The sequence below is a fragment of the Sebastes umbrosus genome, chromosome 6 (assembly GCF_015220745.1).
Source record: "Sebastes umbrosus isolate fSebUmb1 chromosome 6, fSebUmb1.pri, whole genome shotgun sequence".
NCBI lineage: Eukaryota > Metazoa > Chordata > Actinopteri > Perciformes > Sebastidae > Sebastes > Sebastes umbrosus.
The window spans coordinates 5,158,691-5,180,981 of NC_051274.1; the positions used below are offsets into that span (position 1 = coordinate 5,158,691).

Consider the following 22,291-nt stretch of genomic DNA (forward strand, 5'->3'; position numbering starts at 1 on the left):
TTACTGTATGTTTGAGATGTTAGAATGATGAATGTCTCATCCTGACATAATCTTTCTTATTAGACTCAAATATCTCTCTCGTCAAGTCAGCACACTGACATACTGACAGCTGTTGTTACCTGTTGGGCTGCAGTTTGCCATGTTATGATTTGAGCATATTTTTTTATGCTAAATGCAGTACCTGTGAGGGTTTCTGGACAATATTTTTATTTTTTTTGGTGTTGCTAATTGATTTACAATAATAAATATATACATACATTTGTATAAAACAAGTATGTTGCCCACTCCCATGTTGATAAGAGTATTAAATACTTGCCAAATCTCCTTTTAAAGGGACTGTTTTTTACTTCTTACACGTATAAATCAATCCGGGTCGGTGTCCCATGCGCACTCGTGTGTGGCTACGCTGTTCAGACTCAGACTCCAACACAAACTCCACCAAAATCGCAAAGTTATATCTAGTGAAGCCCATCTTGCAAATCAGTGTTGGACGCGGGGGAGACTGTAGCTTTAGTCTCCAGGGCCGGAGTCTCTGCTGTACTCTGCTCCTCTGCTCCTCTGCCTGCCTGCCTTCACTAACACACCGCTCGTTTTCGCTCCACTCTCACGTGCATGCGCGCACATTACACACTGCAGAAGAGTTAGTTTAGCTCTGAGAATATCTAGTGAATGTACAGTGGATGTTTGTGCAGAAATAAATGCTGCAGCTCCTCCAGACCAACAGAGGTTTCCCGTGTTTTGTGAAGTGACGGGGCTTCACAGCGAGGAAACCTTATCGTCTCCGACCAAAACTCCGGTGTCTCCCCTGTTCCCTCAGACTGCGGTCGGGAAGCTGAAGCAGGAAAAGCCAACACTAGGATCAGCATTGATTCATGGAGAGACCTTCGTCTGGTCAGCTAACATTACTGCCAAGCAGCTGAAATATAGAGTGATATTGTGGTTTTAGCTGACGTGTGTCGCCTCACTGTTTTGAGCGATGCTCGTTCATGTCTATGTAGCGAGCACAAGCCCGAGCAACAGGACGCTGACTTTCGTTGACTTAATGGCCACAGGTGTCGCTGTTAACAAGCATTTCTGATTCTTACAAACAGTCCCTTTAAGGTATATTTTGAACAGTTAAAAAATGTGCAATTAATTTGCGACTAACTATTTTAATCAATTGACAGCCCTATAAGGTATACTAAGAACAAAGAAAATGGGATTTTATGTACACATTATGTACACAACATATGTAACCAATAAACACTTCGATATACGGGTATTAGATAAAAATGCATGGCTAATGTAAAGGTGGGAAAGTAGTGGAGTATGGAGAGAAGTAATGCTGTATGTGAAAACCTACTTAGTGTTAGGGCTCACCCAAATGCTTCGAAGCTTCGAACCAATGCTTCAGTTTATATAATATGAATGTGTAAATCCCCAAATAGCCCATGAATAAGGAATAATCCTACAATAGTATTCATTACTCATATTAAACATTAATTATTGTTAGTTATTCTCAGACGGATATCGCTGTTTGTTGTGTGTAGAGGTGCGTGTATGTAAGTAGTGCGGCAGCGGCACTGAAACAGTGGAGATGGAGACGGACAGACAGAAGTACATGTCAGTCTGCTGTGCAGCGACGCAAAGCTTAGAATACCTCTGAATATTTCTCACCGGAGCTTCGAAGCCCAAAAAATGGTTTTCAGGACAGCCCTACTTAGTGTACACATTTAGTGTGTCGTAGCGATTAGCTATTATTTACACAGAATGAAAAGAAGAGGGCTATGCGTCTACACACACATGATCACACTCACCTCTGTGCCCAAAGCCAGAGCAACTATCAGTGAGAGTGTTAGCGTCCTCCACATGGTTCTAAAAGGGAAACAAGAATAAAGACGATGCAATTATTAGACATTTTTACACCAGATCGGCCAGTAATCATATATTACATGTGAGAAGCTGTTATCTATTCCAAAACAGTGGTTCTTACAATAAACAAAGTGTTCTATATATATATATATATGTATATATATATAGTATTACACAAACAAGACCAAGAATCTACAGCCACCCTTAAATAAAACCTTCATATATTCAGAGTGAAAGTCCATGACCTAATGGAAAATGAAGAAATTTGCAAATGCCTGTAGTGATTTAAATTCAAATCGTTTGTTTGAGTGTGTGGTCTCACAAGTGTGCTTATGTATATATATATTTACAGTATGCATATTTTCTCGTCTATCAGGACAGGAAGTTCATGCTCTCCGCTGCCCACTCAGGGTCAGAGAAACAGATGTGTTTGTTATTATTTTTGGGTGAAAGGGCAGCAAGTTCCCGTTAGTGTTCCCTCTTTAATGAGCCAAACAAGGGAAAAATAAATACTCAGCGTGAGGAGTCATAGGAGAGAGAGAGAGAGGTGACAGAGGCAGGGTGTCTACACAAAGTGTCTCTTTGGTGGGAAAACATGTTGGGCTGTATTCATCTGTGAGGGAGGAAACTGGCTACATGGTCTTTGGACCTCAAGGCCAGCATGACACAACATGATATCTTCAGCTGTGTTTCTTTTAAATGTAAATGCAATAAAAAGTGGTCATTTTGATGTCAATCACAATGTCATATGCTCCATCCATTATCTGTAATCTTATCCTATTCAGCTAACAGCTGTTTCCTCCTATTTCCAGTCTTTGTGTGCAAAAGCTACTGTAAGCTAACGGGCTGCTGGCTGCAGCCCCATATTTAAAGGTCAGACATGAGAGTGTAAGCATATTTGCCAAAACTATTCCTTTAACACTTGCTTGGTGCTGTGGCTTCCTCCACCTCCCCCCCAAAAGGGTTTTAGTACTGTTGACTCTGATAAGATCTAATGTTCATGTATACAGCTATCTCTCATAGTGTGAGTGTTTAAACCGGGGATTAGTTTGGATTCTTTGAGAGCTCCCTCAAAGAGCACAACCTTCTCCGCCATATCTAACGCAACCATTTACAATACAGACCATGGTAGAAGGGTAACTCTGGAACTGACAGAAGTAATAAAGAGACCCATCAAGTTGTTGGTACTCTTACTGGTTGATGCAATAGACTACTTAATACCCCTTGGCATGAGAAAACCTTTACTACAAGGAAAGTGTCAAGCGTAGACATAAATTTTGCCTTTTGTGTCTTTCCCTCTTTTTTCTCTCTCTCACACACAAAGCATACAATGCTCTAAACCCACCTCCTAAAACCACTGACCACAGCCTCTTGACAGCGCCACACAACGTGTTAAAATTACGTGTCGGCACCACGGAAACAATTCTTTTACACACAGCGATGTCACGTCGCACTCCACCCATGCCGCTGCCCGCTACAATGCCTATCATGCACCTCCATCTCCAGCGTTTGCGCCTCCAACAAAAATGACGCCGCCCCCAAATACCTATATGTGTGAAATAATGCCAATGGAAAGCCAATTAGGATCCTTTGTCTACAAATTCCCAGGTTCAACAGAAATAGATTTTGATCAAACTCCATGTAGGATGAGGTTGGGGTGGACGGATGGGTCAAACACGGGACTTTCACACAGGTGACCTGTGTTCGTGTCCCACGTGAAACCAAAAGTCTGTTTTGAGTTATTTTAAATTACGTTCTTTTAACCCAAACCATGATCTCTTCTTTCCTAAACCTAACAAAGTAGTTTTGTTACCTAATTACCCCCAATTAAATTGTTTCCGCTGTCAAGAGGTCGTGGTCATTTGACGTATTTCTGTGAGATCACATTGGATGAGGCTGACACAGCCTACGCTTTGGCAGCCTTCTGTAGTTTGAAACACAGAAAGCAAAAATATTAAAGAGTTTCAATACCTTTATTAATGCAGGTAAAACTGAAAAATAATCCAAAAGATGTTATTTTTTGTAAATGCGTCCCATCCGTTGCTCATTTTGGCATTTCACACAGCACTGTGACATCTTTTCCCCTTGGCCTGCAGTCTGAGTTTACTCACAAACTCCTACAAACAGACATTCATTTATAATTACAATTCCATTCAATAAGACCCAAACAATGGATGCCTTTCTATCTGTTATGAACACAGTTGCCTCTAGCAATGTATTGTTCCCCATCAGGACATTGTAAATCCAAAGACACACACACTCACACACTATAATACCTTGGCAGTGCTCGCTGTACACCATCGGCACCGACCGACACAATCTACTGTATCTGTGAGCTGCAGCCAAGTCGTTTGGTTTGTCTTTGTTTTCTGGCGACAATACAAACTGAAAGGTTGCTGCATTGGTCACTTCCTTTGTCCCTTATTTTGTCTGGAGTCATCACCTCCGATCAGTGACCAGGTGATCGAGAGCATCAGATAGAAATGAATAACTAAGTAATAAATAAGAACAAGTGCTGACGATAGTAACTGAGGAAGCTGCAGAGACACAGAAACACAGGAAAATGAAAACATGTCTTGCAGGCAGTTCAAATTAGGTTAATAGTTGAGCTTTAAATGTCAATGTCTCCCGTAGGGGGACATGAGGAAAAGAGGAGTTTAAACTTAGGTCAAACACACACACACACACACACACACACCCTTCCACTCTCTCGTTCTCCCTCCTCTCTCATGTTATCTCTTGATTTCCTCTCTTTGCTGATCTTTGACAGTCTCTCCTCTCAACCTGCCTCTGTCTCCTCTGTTTTTTCTCTCCTACACTGTTGTCTGTCAACATTTATCTCAGTCACTCTGGCTCACGTTGAGTCTGTGTGTGTGTCCCTAACTCTGCCCAGCCCTTCTGCTTTGCTTTTCATTTCATGTGCTGCTGGTAGGCTCAATTCTGGAAAGTGATGAAGACATAAACACCACATGTCAATGACCTTTAAAGGTGAACTCCAGCAAATTTCTCGGGGAGTACTACTGCATATACACAGTAAATACAGCACATACACATAACAGTTGCATAAATCCTTTTGTGCATGAAGTCAGATTCTGCTGCATCGATTTGGATGGAACTTTTACACTCTCCTTCGTGAGTCCAACGCAGTTCTAGGAATGCTAAATTGGTGGAGTAATCTTTTACGAATGATGTGTCTGTCTTTTTCCTGGAGCCTGTACAATACTACATTTAAAAGGTGAAATATCATCTGATCTGATGTAGCCAGGTTTATTTTAAAGGATGAGTGCAGGTATATTTAATAGTTTTCTTACTATAAATAAACCTAAACCAGCAATGAATTCATTAGCAGGTATTGGCTGTGTATGCAAAGCCAGATATAGCTTATTCCTCTTTGCCATAGAGCTCCATGATTGTCCAGAAACTGTTAAAAACACATCACTGAGCCACATGTTGCACTGGGTAACATGTTACTTCACTACGATGGACATGAGCTGTGACCAAAATCACTCACTACTCCATTTTCACCATTGCCATTTTGTAGTGCGAAATATTACACCCTATATAGTCTTCTTCTTCTTAATCCTCTTGGCCCCCTTGGGAGCATAGGGAGTCCACCATGGATCTCCACTTCACTCTCTTCTGTGCAGTGGTCTTTGCTTCCTGTCAGGACCCTATATAGTAGACTCAATGTATCCCACAATGCATTGTGAAAAATATTGGACAACGATGGTCACTAAACAGGCACTATGTACCATCATGCATTGCGCTGAAGCACAAAATGGCAAGCGGACGAGAGGAGAAAGAGCAGTGCGATTGAGACAAAAACATGAGTTGTGGCAAGAAAATAATGTATCTAATAAGAGAAGAGCAGCATCACAACACAAACGGCCACAAAGTATTTTTTATTTATTAATTTGGGAAAATACTAGGACTGTCAATCGATTCAAATATTTAATTGTGATTAATTGCAAATTAATCACACATTTTGTATCTGTTCAAAATGTACCTTAAAGGGAGATTTGTCAAGTATTTAATACTCTTATCAACATGGAATGGGCAAATATACTTGCTTTATACAAATGTATGTATATATTTTTTATTGTAAATCAATTAGCAACACAAAACGATGACAAATATTGTCCAGAAACCCTCACAGGTACTGCATTTAGCATAAAAGATATGCTCAAATCATAACATGTCAAACTGCAGCCCAACAGGTAACAACAGCTGTCAGTGTGTCAGTGTGCTGACTTGACTATGACTTGGCAAAACTGCATGTGATTATCATAAAGTGGGCATGTCTGTAAAGGGGAGACTCGTGGGTACCCATAGAACCCATTTTCATTTGCATATCTTGAGTTCAGAGGTCAAGGGACCCCTTTGAAAATGGCCATGACAGTTTTTCCTCACCAAAATTTAGCGTAAGTTTGGAGCGTTATTTTGCCTCCTTGTCCACAAGCTAGTATGACATGGTTGGTACCAATGGATTCTTTAGTTTTTCTAGTTTCATATGTTATTATCGCGTTAACTTTGACAGCCCTAGAAAATACACTTATTGCCACAACGGCAGACAGCTGCGCATCACCGCTTTACCCCTTCGGTTCTTACCTTTCATAATAAAAGCCCTAGACATACACGCTGCATCAATCACACCAGGGGGGAACTTAAATCAACTCAGAGCATTTCACTTATATGTATTTATCACAAAAAAACATGTCGGTATTTATTATGGATGGTCTACCAGCAGACGTTGATCTGGCATGTTTAAATTGCGTGACAGCAATGACGCAATTAACTGCTCAGAGAAAGTGACCAGTAGTGTCCAAAAGTGTTTTTACATTTTTCCGATGAGCTCACTAGACTCACTCATATTGTCCTCTAGAACTCCCTGGGTAGTGAGTAGGGAGTAGTGAATGAGTGAATAATTTTGGACACAGCCATGGGCACTGTAGTTTACTTTGAGTCAATCCCAGATACACCGTCCTGCTGCCGTAAATACTCAGAAATGCACCAAATCGGGGACTGAAAATAGCCCAAAAAATACACTATTTCCTCATGTTTGAGTAATGTTTACAAGTATGTTTGTGGTTAGTTAGTGTTAGTATTTTTATCTCGGATTTTCTGTTCATTATTTTTCAAAAACAGCCATATTTGGTTGCACAGAGCTTGCAAAAATTCTTTCACCATCTCACTAAAAGTTAACATGGGTATAAATAGCGCCACAGCCAATGATCTAAACGTAAATCACTGGTAATTGTTGGTGTCTCTGTTGGTTGATAAATCTCCCGATCTCAGTGCATTCCTTTAAAGGAGCCCTGATTTCTTTCTCCAGTGTTATGTTTAGATGGTCCGAGAGCAGTCATTGTCAAACTGGAATGCTTGTCGGGTAACAGCTGTAGAAACACAGAGCCACTAGTACAACATGTGGAGGAAACTTAAACTCATCAGATTACAGCAGAAAGTCACATGCTATTGGCAGCTTTAATTAGAAAAATATTAACACAAGTATCAGCCTTAAAAAATCCACTTCAGACCAGTGGACAACCTCTGGATTTGAGAAGTGAGGCCAATGCTGTAGTGCCTTAAACTTGCATTCTTTCTAACAGCCAGCAGGGGGCGACTCCTCTGGTTGCTAAAAGAAGTCTGATTGTATAGAAGTCTATGAGAAAATGAGCCTACTTCTCACTGGATTTATTACCTCAGTAAACATTGTAAACATGAGTTTATGGTCTCAATCGCTAGTTTCAAGTCTTCTTCAAGACAGCATGATGTTCATTTAGTAAATTATGGTCCCATTTAGAGTCTAATAGACCATAAAGCAGGGGATGCTTTAGGACGTGGCTACCTTGACAAGTCTCTACCACGGCGTTGTACGATCTGGGAGTTGTCTGTGTTTTCTTACAACTTTAACCCTTTCACAGTGTGTGTTCAGACGAGTTTGGTCACCTGAAAACATCTGATTCAACGTTAGTTTGTACTTAGCTCCAACCTCTGTTGTCAATTCTGGTTTAAAAAAAACTAGATGGCAATGGCCAAAAACCAAGAAAGCGACGGCCAAAATGCCGAACCCGAGGCTTCCAAAACAGCAGTCCACAAACCAATAGGTGACGCCACGGTGACTACGTCCACTTCTTATATACAGTCTGTGCATCGGACCCTATAATGCCATCAATCTGCTGTCAAAGCTACCTGCCAGGTGCTGAGACCAACTGCTGAGAAATGAGGAGGGCTGAAAGAGCTGCAGCAGTGTCTCCTAGCAACCAAAGCGCTCAAGGTAAGGGATGTTTCTGATGAATGTGTCTTTTGACTGCAGAAATCACACACCGAGCAACATGCTCACAACAATCACAATGATGAAACAGTCCAATTAGTTTTGGAAGCATACTGAATGAACTAACACTGCTGCCGAGATGTGACCAAACATTCAAACAGCCTCCTGTGATTGGGCTAAACTGCTACTTCACAGGGGTTTAAGGCAAAGATGTGGACATTCTGAGAAAATTAACAAGGAATTAAATGTCTAACGCAAAGAAGAGGGAGGCTTAATATTTTGTGCACAGTATATCAGCACATCTTGACTGGTTTTGATTGGATCAAGGAGGGACTCATAAACTAGGAACAAAGAATATTAAGACCTGCATTTGAGCCTCTGGGTCCTTTACTTTATATTAATAAGCATTCCAAAGGAGACTAACCTCAACTGAGGAAATTAAACACACATCTCCTGAGCCAAAAATTCATATGATGCCTCACAATCACAGGACAAGTCAATATCAGTGGTATTATGGCAGGGCTTAGTCATTAAACTTTTTTTTCCCTGCTTAAACAAATATATTTCTTAAGATTTGTTTATAAGACAGAGCTTACAAAATAAATAAAGAGTGGCTCCAATAACATTCCCCTTCCTTTGTACTACGTGTTCTTGCTGGGAGATATGACATAAATATACAGTATGTGTATTTGTGGCCATAACATGAATATTAACATGTGTTTTATCGGATAAAATATGAACTGCCCTTCTCAATGACTCATTCTGATGCTCATTAGGATGTAGTCTGGCGTTGACTAGCCACTCCTGGCAACAGACAACAACGTGGGAGAACAATATCAATCATTTATAAAAAGCTTTCCTGGCTTTTAGGTATCTCAATAAAACAACAAGTGTTGTTTGGGCCAGTGTTCCACCCTTCCAGTAATATTTTATCCATTCTCAAAGTTATTTACAGATGAACTGCTGTGATTTTTTTGTACGCCCACTTTCTGTCAACCTCCAGCCCCCTCTAAATCAATTAGTGACGTCCTACATTTCCCAGAATGCCACTGGAAAACATCCAAGGAATGGTAATTTTCCATTTAGAAGCATTTTAACAGCAGAACTGTTGTGGAGAAACTAACTGGTATCTGCATCCTCTGCAGTGGATTTCTTCCAGTATGATTGTTACATTTCTTCACAGAATAAATAACTGCCTTTAAATTCTGAGGTACTGACACAAAAAAAAGAGTTTTAGATTATTGAAATATCTTTTATCAAACTCATCTGTATCTGCTAAAATATTTAAAGTCTCTATGTTTGGTTAGGCTACACAAAACAAAAACAAAACATCAGGACTGCACATTGATGATACCACTGCTATCATGGGGTCATGGGATGATGGGAAATCCAAACATTTCTGTTTTGTTACACCAGATTTAGCTTTATTGGCCGTTGCACCCAGTGAAATGGACTGCAGATGCTGCTGTGACGTTTGTCCCGACCCTAGAGGTCATTATTGCCTGAGGTACAGAATGACCAGCAGTACTTCAAAAGAAGGCCTTTAATACATAAAAAAAAAATCTGTTAATGCATGTGTTGCCATAGTAATATATATATATATATTTTTTGCAGGGTGGAAGGACTTTGATATTACCTGCAGGGACATGTAAATCTACCTTAAAAATGCTGTAATTGGATGCAGTTGGAAGTATTGAACTTAATTTGGGAAAATCCAGACACACGGATATAACGTATGCCTAGAGGAGAACAGAACAGACTAAATCTTCAATGAAAAAAAAAAACAGTGTGGCCTAAAATGAGCAGATAGCTGACTGGAATTCTGCTGCCAACAACTGAAGAGAAAATAACATTTTATTATTAAATTATGTACTTTCTAAGATAACTAAAATGAGTATAACTCAAAGGAACAATTGAGTGTTGTGCTGCAGATGGGAGTGTTTGGCAGAGATATGATAAAATACCAGAAACACAACACCAAAGGGAGTAACAATACACAGCCACATCGCTCCAGAGCTGACCGAGAATGAGAAACAATGGGCTTAACCCTCCGCAGACCCAATAGCACAAACTAGGACTGCAACTATTAATTTGCTGATATTAATTCAAATAAAACCAGCAAATATTCACATTTGGGAAGCTATAATCAGAATTGTTGAAATTGAAAAATGTTGACATGGATGATTGATCAATTACTAAAATCAATTCATTTTCTGTATTATCTACTATTCAAAGTTATCTCGAGATGCTTTTTTATAGAGCAGGTCTAGACCATACTCTTTAAGTAATAGTTTATAATTCTATCTACTAAGCTCTTCGAATTTAGCATCGCCCTGGGTTCCTTCGACAAAAAGTCAATGGGATTTTTCCATTTGATTTTAGATTATTGCAGAACAATAAGCTCCGTGGCAAACACACGTTTATGATACTTGCACGTTTTGTTCAGCAAGATAATCTTCACAAATGAACACCACTTTTATGATTTTTGAAGCATAAATAATCACCAGAAGAAAAGTTAGTAGTAGTAGTAAATTAGTAGTAGTACGCTAAAGTTAACAACAAACTACACCACGGTCGCATGACTTCACGTCACCGCCACTTTGTTTAAGGCAGACTAGTGTTCGGCGTGATGACGATTAGTAGTCTCATTTAGCCACTTGTTAGCAACCGATTTTTTTAAGATGCATAAAAGCTTCAAAATTCACGAGTGGGATATTTATTGATATATTTTATGTCGTAAAAGAAAACGTTAAAATCTCTTCAACCTGTGTTAACCACAGACCTTATCTCAGGCATTTAACCCATTCAAAAAAAACATGGACTTTGTGACGAGGGAACAGGAAGTGCTAAAATGCTTACTCATACATGGGTTTTAGGACTCATTCCTGCAGCTCTCTATAGTGGTGGGATAGGTATCCACATCCTTAAAGGAAAGTACCAACAGCCTACAACAATGCAAAAATAGGCCTCCTCCATTAAAAGTCCTGAATTCAAAGTATTGAATTATTATCAGCAGAATGTACTTAAAGGGTCAAAAGTATAAGTTCTATTTCTGCTTAAAAAATGGTCCCTCTGGCTGATATATTCTTACATTTGACATTAGCTAGGTTGGAGCTAGTTTATCTACTTCATACAGTTAGGTAGTTTGGTTCGGTGGTTCCCAAGCCAGGGGTCAGGCCCCTAGAAAGGGTCACAAGATAAATCTGAGGGGGTCGTGAGATGATTAATGAGGTTGCAAAGATGTAAAATCAAAGTTCTGCTATAAATTGTGCATTCATTTTGTTGACTTTGTCCTGAATCTTTGCTTTTTTGTGATTTCTACCTCTTTGGGCCTCAGACTGTTACACAAATCTGAGAAGTTCCACTCTTTGGTGGAACTGCTAACAACTCAAAGACATCTGTATCATGACAAGGGGCCCTGACTAGACATTGTTTTATTGTGAGAGGTCACAAGCCACAAATGTTGGGAACCAGTGGGCTAATTTTTTAACAATTTATGGTATTTCATAAAGGTATCATATGTTTCTTTTAGGGTAGTCAAAGTTAATGCGATAATGCAAGTTTCTTTAAGCGGCACAATTTTTTTGATGCATTAAAGCAACTAGAGCAGAGATACTGGTATCATATGAAACTAGAAAACCTAAGGAATCCATTGGTGCTAACCATGTCTAGCTTGTCGTGAAGGAGTCTAAATAATGCTCCATACTTACGCTACATTTTGACGAGGAAAAACTGTCATGGCCATTTTCAAAGGGGTCTCTTGACCTTTGACCTCAATATATGTGAATGAAAATGGGTTCTATGGGTACCCACAAGTCTCCCCTCTACAGACATGCCCACTTTATGATAATCACATGCAGTTTTGGGGCAAGTCATAATGAAGTCGGCACACTGACACACTGACAGCTGTTGTTGCCTGTTGGGCTGCAGTTTGCCATGTTATGATTTGAGCATATTTTTTATGCTAAATGCAGTACCTGTGAGGGTTTCTGGACAATATTTGTCATTGTTTTGTGTTGTTAATTGATTTCCAATAATACATATATTTGCATTAAGAAAGCATATTTGCCTACTTCCATGTTGATAAGAGTATTACATACTTGACAAATCTCCCTTTAAGGTACATTTTGAACGAATAAAAAGTGTGATTAATTTGCGATTAATCACGATTAATTATTTTAGCCGATTGACAGCCCTCATTTTTTTTAATGTAAAATCGTAATCAACTTGAGTAAGCACCTCAGATTTGAACTTAAGTACAGTACTTGAGTAATTGTTAGTTTCCACCATATGAATTCACCTCATTCAGGGATGTATGCTCCAAAAGGTGGCTTAACCTTACAGCAAGTATATAAGCTATTTCAGTTCACTTCCATCTCTCAGTGCTCATTTCACATTACATTTCAGATGAGAAAGCAGCTCAATAAAATGATTTGGGCTCATTCAGCTGCTCATCTCATCTGCTAAGTGAGACCTTTTTAGTTCAGTGAGAGTAACTTTAAGATTCAGCACTGAATCCGGATAACTCTTCAGCTCTCTCAGATTCCATCTGATAAGCAGGAATAGTGCCCTGTTATATGTCAAAGTGTCAGAGCTCAATCTTGTAGCTATCGAGGGAGTGAAGTGTGTGTTTGCTGGTGCCTGTCACACATTATTCCTATTTATTTGTATTCCAGCGGGGGATCCAGAGAACCACAAACCCCAGGAGTGTACGTGTGTGTAGTCTATGTAGGCTATGTGAGGGAAGGCAGAGGAAGGATGAAGGTTGAGGAGGATGCTATTATCTTCCTCTGTCATCCTGCAACCACTTCCTCCCTTCTCTCCCCTCTGCACTTCTAAACAGCCCCAACAGGTTAAAAATAAGCCATTGTTGCATGCACACAAAGGGACATAGAAGGGACTTTCATAGTGAGGGGACACAGCTAACAATCTTATAGCCTTTTAATATTATTATTATCGATTATTATTTCCACCAGGAGATAATGTGTTCGGTTGTGTGTGTCTGTCTGTCTATGGCTAATCTCGCATGCTGCCGGACCCATCAGCCTAATATTTGTTGTGCTCATTTCTAACTGTATGCTCAAAGACTTGTCGTGATTCACACTTTTTGAAAACATATTTCATTGACTGTTTTATACCGTCATTGACTGCTGACTCCTCACTACTCTCAACCGGCCGGTAGGGGCCACAAGTTTTCAACAACTGCTTCAGTTTAGACTCTTGTTTCTGCTACGGATTACGAATTGTTCCGCTCCTGATTTGCACAATTAAGACTATTGCATTTATGTCTGTATGTATGCATCCTATGTATAACTAGCGCCTAGAAAGTGATAAACTGAGCCAACGCTGACTACAACGGAGCGCGTCCTCTCATGTCGGTAGGAGGAAGGCTAGTTAGCTGTTAGAAGCCGGTGGGAAATGGAGTCCTACGGTGTGTTTGGTTAAGAGAGCTAACAGAACTACAGCTGCACATATTAAAATGATAGTGAAAGTGAAAAACGCGTCTGATACATTCATTCATTCATTAAATCAAACATTACAGCAGTGGTCGTTGCAGACACATTTGGCGGAGATCTACTGAGTGCACTTTTCTAGTTTTCTCAATCAATCGATTAAGCATTTGGTCTACAAAATCTTAACAAACAGAGGAAAATATCCATCACAAGTTCCAAAGGTGACATCTTCAAACTTCTTTTTTTTGTCTGACCAACAGTCCCGCACCCAAATATTCAGTTTACTATCATAGAAGAGTAATAGCCTGCAACAAGCACACTTCAAAAGTTAATTTTTACCACGTTTGCTTAATAAATAGCTTGAATGAAAATCAATGAAAGAACAAATTAATTTTCTGTCAATCAACATATTGATTAATCAACTAATCATTGCAACTCTTATCTGAAGATGGTGCTGCTGACTGTGTGCTCTGAGGTAACAAAAATGATAGCTTTCGCTGACTCTGAAATCTTCCAAAACTGCTTTAACGGCAAGAAATTTAATAAAATTACACAAGTAAAAATCTATACAAATATGGTTTGGGAGGCTTTCTGAATTTGGCCAGAGCAATTTTTCAGCATGAAAAACAACTGATGTCATCATAATTTCCAGTTATAGTGCTATATTTGCCAAGGTTTTCTATCACCTTTATAATTTAAAAAAGAGCTGATGGGCTGTCACTATACTGTCAGACAGCGAGGGACAAAATGACCTGAAAGGTTGTTGGTCTTACGTCTGGTAGTTCTGGTAGACTTTATACTACTTCTACTACCTGTTTATAACTGCACACACTATAGTACATATACATTTATTTTATCCTGTCTATGTTACAGTGTATTCATTTTATCACTACTGAACACATAACATTATATGTTATTGAGAAAATAAAGGCTTGAAACTTGCTGGAAATGTGATTGATGTGAGCTGTGAGACTCACACAAAACCAAAACAATGAGCTAAAAGAGGTTAAAAAGTACCATTATTCTCTGTAGGTTTGTCAACTCATTTCACGGTCGTAACTGATTCAGTATAATGAAAATATGAATAATGCATCTTTAAGGGCAGCTACTTTGAAATGTATATTCAAAATAAATACACAAAAAAAAAAAACTTTGTGTGAACTAAGTACGTTGCAACACAGTCAACACACAAAATCCTGCAATGACCACAAGGAGGTTCAATAACAGTACTAACAGGGTAACCCACAAGCAGGGGGTGAGTGAATAAGAAAGGTTGCACTGCGCCTTGTCTGGATTATGAGTTGATCTGCACACGATATAGTTATGTTTTTGCACATCCCTCATTCGATTCTGGGGCTTTGTGCCTGTTTTCCACCATGACTGAGACATCTTCTGTCCCCAGTATTAAAGTCCAGTGTTTTCTGTAGAAAGTGGGCTCTTAACTCTGTCTGATCCTGTAAATCACTTACAGCACCAGGACTTACAGAAAGTCCGAGCTGTCCATGTATGAGTGATTACGGACTTGGTTATTTTCCCATAGCTGGACCCAAATATAGCTCCTCCAGCTTGGAGCTATGCCATGTGGTGTCTTTTTGTATTTTTTGTCCCTAGGGCTATAAAAGCAGAACAGGGTCAGCGCAGAACAAAGAATAGAGGCATTGCTCCCAAGACAAGATCGTCGAACCGATTATGATCACAAACACATCTCCTTAACTCCTCTGTCCAACTAAACACAAGTTCTCCCACCACACTGCTGACTACCATTGCCCATATGCTATGGTGAGAGAGAAGAAGATCAGCACCCATACAACAGTCTCCCCCACCTATCAATCAGTGTGGGAGTCAGCACACGCTGACACAGTTCTCAGATATGGTCAGCCTGACATCACGTTCATCACCAAAGCATCTACTCTCGCTCTTTTTTCCTCCCATCTCTCATTTCATCTCACTGAGGTCTTTCCTAGTTTCTTTATCGCGCTTTCTGGACTTCGGCACAAAAAAAACTCACACATTTCCCCTCTGTAAAAAAAAAGTATGCAATTCACATTTTTTATCAATAAGGTGGTAGTTATTGTTAAATAAGTCTTGACTCCCTTAAAGCAGCAGTAGGTAGAATTGGAGCAAATGTGATTCTGGTGTCCTCCGGTGCTTCTAATGGCATCTGCAGGATTTCACAGAACAGAGGAAAGCAACCAATCAGAGCCGAGCTGGAGCCTTGCCGTCTCTGAGCAGCTGTCAATCACTTGCAAACTCCAATCAAACGGTCAAACTAGGCAGCAACTATTTAGCTGTAAAATGAGAAAGTTTGTGACCCAACCGCCATGTTGAGATCAGTTGAAGAAATACCGAGCACCGCCCACCAGCCAGAGCAAACTTTCTCATTTTACAGCTAAACAGTACACTACAAGATGTTTCTGAAAACATTTTAAATAAAAATTGGCATTACAGTAAAAGAATATTGATTCATATTTGATCAGCGCTGCCTAGTTTGACCGTTTGATCAGAGTTTGCGAGTGATTGACAGCTGGCTACGTTGAATGAACAGCCAATAGGAACGCACTCTCTCTCTCTGAAATGACCTGTGATTGGCCAAAGCCTCCCGTCAGAGCCATGAGGAGGTGCAGAAGTCTACTTTTCTCCCCGAACACTTGAATTACAATATGCTGAAAGGTTATTATGGAATTTTTGCCCAATGATGCCAAAAATATTCGACCTACCTACTGCCGCTTTAAGGGAGCAACAAGTAAGATTGTCTACAGCTTTATAGCATCATAAATAAATAATAGAGGGAGTTGGTATTGTTCATGAACACTAATGACTGAAGTATGTGATGGATCCTATCATTTATTGTCATGCAAAGTGATAGGAAATCTTTGCCACTCTAACTACGACCCCTGCAATTATTAGTATGCAACCCTGCCGCGTCAGTTATCTTCCCCCCCGAGCCTAAAATAAGCACATGTTTTTTCAGGTACTTGGAGGGGGCGGTGGGCTTGTTGGCTTGTTTGTGTTATGAAAGGGGGGGGGGGGGGGGGGGGGGGGGGGGGGGGGGGGGGAGTGGAGAGCGAGTTGGGGGTTGGGACCAAAGTAGCTGCCAAAACACTTATTAATACACTGTTAGCTGCCTGGCAAGAGCAGGCTGTTCCAGTCAAAGACACGCTGGGGCACGGGTGGGGTGAACGTTTCCTACGGACAGACACTCGGCCAGACTGTAGAGTCCAGGAAGCATTCTGAGGCATTCAAAAGTTAAGTGAGGAGCTGGTCCGAGATCGATGTCTTTGGGTGTGAGGATTACAACTTGGCAACACTAGGCAGAGAGGGGTAAAGGGTATCCCCGAAGACAATTCCTGAGCCAAGTATAGATAGAAACACACAAAGCAAACATGGAAATAGCCTCTGCTGGTGAAATAAAAGCTGCCTTGCAAATTTTGTAGCGGCAAATGCGAGGCTGAGGATAATAATATTACTGAGTGCAACTCTATAACAGAGAGTGACAAGTAAGGAATAAGATTACATATACTGTATATATACAGTATCTGTGTGGATCAGGCCCAGCGAGAGACATGACTTCTATGAGAGAGCAGCTCCTGCCAGTCTGTAGGGTTTACTAGTGATCGCTAATGTGCATGTAAAAGTGAATGGAAATCTCCCACAGGACAAATGCAAATACTGAGAGAAAATAACAAAGCACTTTTGTGCATCCAGCCTGCTGTGAGCAGCTTCAAGGTTGTATCTATACATCCATGTAACCTACATCGTTTTTCTCTAACGTTGGTGCTTTGGATGTGGACTGAATGTCAAATGGAAAAGATACTCAGTCACTGGAATCCAACTCTGTTCTTTAATTTGTTCTGCTCTGTTTAGCTATAATCAAACTGCAAAAGTCTGTAAGAGAGATACTGTGTGTTTTAGCTTATTTTTGATTGGTCGTCATTTTGAATAGTATCTATTGAAGCTGAAACACTCAGTCATTTATATAGATTAGGGCTGTCAAAGTTAACGCGATAATAACACGTTAACGCAAATTTGTTTTAACGCCACTAATTTCTTTAACGCATTAACGCAACTTGCAATTTTTAGGTTGTAGCAGGCTCAGTTTTAAAGCTAGAGTGAAGCAACATCTGGTATCATATGAAACTAAAAAAACCTAAGGAATCCAGTGGTACCAACCATGTCATACTAGCTTGTCTCAAAGGAGGTTAAATAACACTCCAAACTTGCGCTAAATTTTGGGGAGGAAAAACTGGCATGGCCATTTTCAAAGGGGTCACTTGACCTCTGACCTCAAGATATGTGAATGAAAATGGGTTCTATGGGTACCCACGAGTCTCCCCTTTACAGACATGCCGACTTTATGATAATCACATGTAGTTTTGCAAAGTCATAGTCAAGTCAGCACACTGACTGCTGTTGTCGCCTGTTTGGCTGAAGTTTGCCATGTGATGATTTGAGCATATTTTTAATGCTAAATGCAGTACCTGTGAGGGTTTCTGGACAATATTTGTCATTGTTTTGTGTTGTTAATTGATTTCTAAATACAGTATAAGCATACATTTGCATAAAGAAAGCATATTTGCCCACTCCCATGTTGATAAGAGTATTAAATACTTCACAAATCTTCCTTTAAGGTACATTTTATACAGATAAAGAATGTGTGATTAATTTGCAATTAATCTTGATTAAATATTTTTAATCCATTGACACCCTTAATATATAATTTATGTAGAACTGCACATCAGGTTACACAAAAGCTCAGTTAAAAAAGCTCCTGCATTAAAAGCCGATTAGAGTTTGATTGAGTCCTAGAACTCTGCTAATGACAGGAAACACTAGCAGCTTCCAGTAAATGACTAAATCACTGCAATATTGCTCATTTTCACCGTCACATCATTCACTTTTAACTCTGCGTCGACTCACTGCAGGCTCCCATACTGTATGTTGACCAAGGACTCATCGGCCATCTGTTGTGTTTCACATTAGTGGAGATAATCACAGCGACACTCTATTCAACTCTATTCTATTTCTATTCATATACTTAGAATTGCAACAGTAGAAGCAGGCAACAAGCCAGCTCAGGGTGTGACCTTCCCTCAACCTGCATTCATCCTCAATGACATACTTTACGACCCTGTACAGAAAAAAAAACACAGTTATATTCCTTTAATATTACTATAAGAACTTTTAGTGTGTCTGTGGCAGTCAATGGCTACTTTATAATTTAATATGGTTTGTGATAATAAACCTATAAGGCCTATATTTCTATAGTCTTATTATGGGAACTTACATTATACCTATATGGTGCTCAATTGTGTGTTTATAGATATCTTAAAGTGCTGTTGTGTTTTTATTCTTTACTTTATAATCCCCATAATGTTCAAGACACTTAACTTTTCTAATATATATATATATATATATATATATAAGAAGGTTGTTATATATGGATTTTTTTCTATTACTACAGTTATTATATTGACTCTTGCATAGACACAGTTATTTTTCATGGGGGTAAAACATCACATCCTGACTTGTATGGACACATTTCACACGAGCACATTCAAGTGAAGCCTCATAAAACCACTGTGCTACAAGTGATTCCTGGACTCTGTGGAGCAGAAAGCAGAGACTTGATTCTTACCTTTTCTTTGAGCTTTGAGCTGTCAAACTGTCTTTTCCTCCAAATATCCCCATACTTGCATGATCCGAGCAGAGATGGCTCTCATGCTGCGCCTCTGACAACACTGACCAACCCAGAGCGCTCAGCTGCAGCAGTCAAGCTGGGCTCAGTAGCAGATGCATGTCTTCCTGTTATCACTTTCAAAATAAAACACTCGCCAATATAGAACCAAAGTGAAGTTTAAGCCCTGGTTTACAATTATCCATGTGCTTACTTAAAGCTGCCGTGGGTAGAAATGGAGCAAATATGATTAAAAAAAGTTATTTTTATAAAACTGTCACTATATCCTGACAGGTAATCTGAAAAAAATCATGTTCCTCTGTGTCCTCCGGTGCTCCTAACGGCATCTGCAGGATTTCACAGACCGGAGGAAAACAAGCAGTAAGAGCTGATCTGAGGTCTGCTGTCCAGCTGCCGTCTATGAGAGCCGGCTGTCAATCACAACTCCAACCAAACAGTCAAACTAGGCAGCGCTGATCAAATATGAATCAATATTCTGTTACAGTAATGCCTATTTCTCTCCTCAAATGTTTTCAGAAACATGTTTTAGCGTACTGTTTAGCTGTAAAATGAGAAAGTTTGTGAGGCCAAAAACTGCTTCCATGTTATTGCATCAGCTGTAATAATCCGATAATATAATATGTGACAGTGTATCACTTACAGTGTATACACTTATACACTTACCTGTTGAAGCCTGTTTTATGGAAGTGCGTTTTCCCCTAAAGGTGGAGATGACGATCCTCCACTCCCCACTGATGTCCAGGAAGAGGAAGATCGTTGGTCTGGATAAAGAAGACGATCTGGCTTTGCTTGCTCTGCGTGATGAAGACATTCTTCATCTGCTCGCCCTAGACAATGAAGACTTCTTTGGTCTGCTTAGTCTGGATGCTGAGGTGGAGGTGGACGTCGCTGGTCCGGATGACGAGGTTGCTGAGCCTGATAGAGGTGATGGAGAAGGTGAGAGGGATGGTTTGTCTTTATAGCAGGAGAGGAGGGGAAAGAGAGGGACAACTGAATCGCAATCTTTTTTATTTTTATTTCGGCATCCTTTTGATCTGTTTATTGCAATGAAATCACAACACAGTCTGTTTATTTTGGGTTGTTACCGCAGTAGCAACGTGTGCCTTTTTAGATGCAGTCAGTTCAGTGGCACTGTATGTGAATACAGCTCGCCACCAGGTGATGTTATAAACCCAAACAAGACAGCGTTTGGTGTTCTGACATATCTGGGACTTCCACAACATGTACAAAGCAACGACTGTGGTTATTTTGTCCATGGTTGATGGCGGGAATGGCAGAAAGAAAAGTTTTTGGTATCTGTAGAGATCAATTTCTCCTCTCGGATGCGTCTAGCGCGCATGAACACAAAATTTACCACCAGTCCAACTCGTGCGAGTAAAGCGAGAAGAAAATTCGCTTCACTCTTGGTGTGAATGCGTCAGTTTGGGAGACACTGACAGCAGATGTAGAGAAGGATCCACATTCCTGACTTGTTTTTCATATCACAGGGCAGGACTCTTCCACGAGCCCCTGAGAGTGGACGTCAACCAGACCACACAGAGCCAGCAGCATCACACAACCAGCTCCAGCACCACAGCAGTCCACTCAACACTTTCTCAGCACCACACTGGCTACACTGGACTGCTTTAATGTTGAATTCAGTCAAATAAAGAAGAAACTCAGACATGTAAAATGAGCCTGTGTTATGTCACACACTTAACCCTCACTGATGTTGGTTAACATGAATCTTCTTAAAGAGTAAATCAGTTGAAGGTTACATTCCGTGTGTAGCAGCTCTATATTTGTAACAACACACAAATCGAATTCCTCCTCCTTCGATGGAGGAGGAATTAGATTCGATTTGAATTAGACAAACGCACACACACACACACACACACACACACTCACACACATGTACAATAAAGCCAGAAAAAAATGTTGGCTGAATGAAAAATTTAGAAAAATCTTGATTATTCTAAATTACAAAACTAGAATTACCGCTTCGTGGTTGCATGCCTCCACCAACCAGTCAAGTTGCAGTCTGCATCCATGCCTGTCCAAAATGTCATCAGTTCATCATTTTATCCTGTTAGACAATTGTGTGAAATTGTCATAATCAGTATATGAATTTTTGAATATGGCCATGTGTTTTGTGAGGTCACAGTGACCTTTGACCTTTGGCCACCAAAACCTAATCAGTTCATCCTTGAGTCAAAGTGGACATTTGAGCCAAATTTGAAGAAATTCCCTCTAATTCCTGAGATATCGCATTCAGAAGAATGGTACGGATGGTCAACGATGTGTAAAGTTTCCAAAAAGAGAAGCACAAATCAGAAACCAAATCACATACAATTCAATTAATGTTACATGCTGTATATCCTGAAATACCCCTGTAATCGCTTTTATTTTTGGTAGACCTGCAGGGAGGCATGTGGTGCAATTAACTATTATGAACAGTGCTCGAAGTGGGCCGAAACTCACCGGTACTCACCGGTACGCAGTACTGACACTTCTACATTTTACTAAAACTAAAACTAAAACTAAAAACTATGTGGGGGCATCTGGACGAGCCGACGCACAGCACGGGGGAGGGAGGATGAAAATGAGGGTGCTGTAATTTATCAATACATCCTTCACACCCTTTTGTAAAATAATTAGTGAACTGTTTGTCATAACTTTTTTTTTTAGTTGTGAATAAATATAATTAATGAAACATTATTTAAAAGTTTTCTGAATATTAGGCCAAACATTTCCAGAAGAATTAAAGATTCAGACGAAGGCTGTGATATGTGTGAATAATCAAATAACTATTCAACTATAGTAAGTTTTGTCTTTAAGCTTTTTTGGAGTTATCTGTAGTAACAATAATAGTCTATAGAGAGATACTATAGGCTATAAATAATACAGGAAAACATTTTAAGTATTAACACTAAAAAGAAAACTAACCCTGCTGTATAACAATTCAGTTGGAATATTATTGGAGTATTATAGACCAATTATAGAAGATGCATAGCCCAAGTTTAATAGCATAACAATGCTTGG

General features: G+C 39.8%; 1 protein-coding gene across 1 annotated transcript in view; it reads right to left on the reverse strand.

Annotated features, from left to right (window-relative positions):
• The window catches only part of calcrl2 (calcitonin receptor-like 2), a 34,812-nt gene extending 15,457 nt beyond the window's left edge, over positions 1–19,355 (reverse strand). Inside the window, exons 1-2 of the mRNA XM_037773362.1 lie at positions 19,211–19,355; positions 1,797–1,854 (exon numbers count right to left, since the gene is read on the reverse strand). Of these exons, the coding sequence (XP_037629290.1) occupies positions 1,797–1,854; positions 19,211–19,263 (111 nt within the window). The 5' untranslated portion in view covers positions 19,264–19,355. The remainder of the gene's footprint in view (positions 1–1,796; positions 1,855–19,210) is intronic.
• Positions 19,356–22,291: the final 2,936 nt, after the last annotated feature.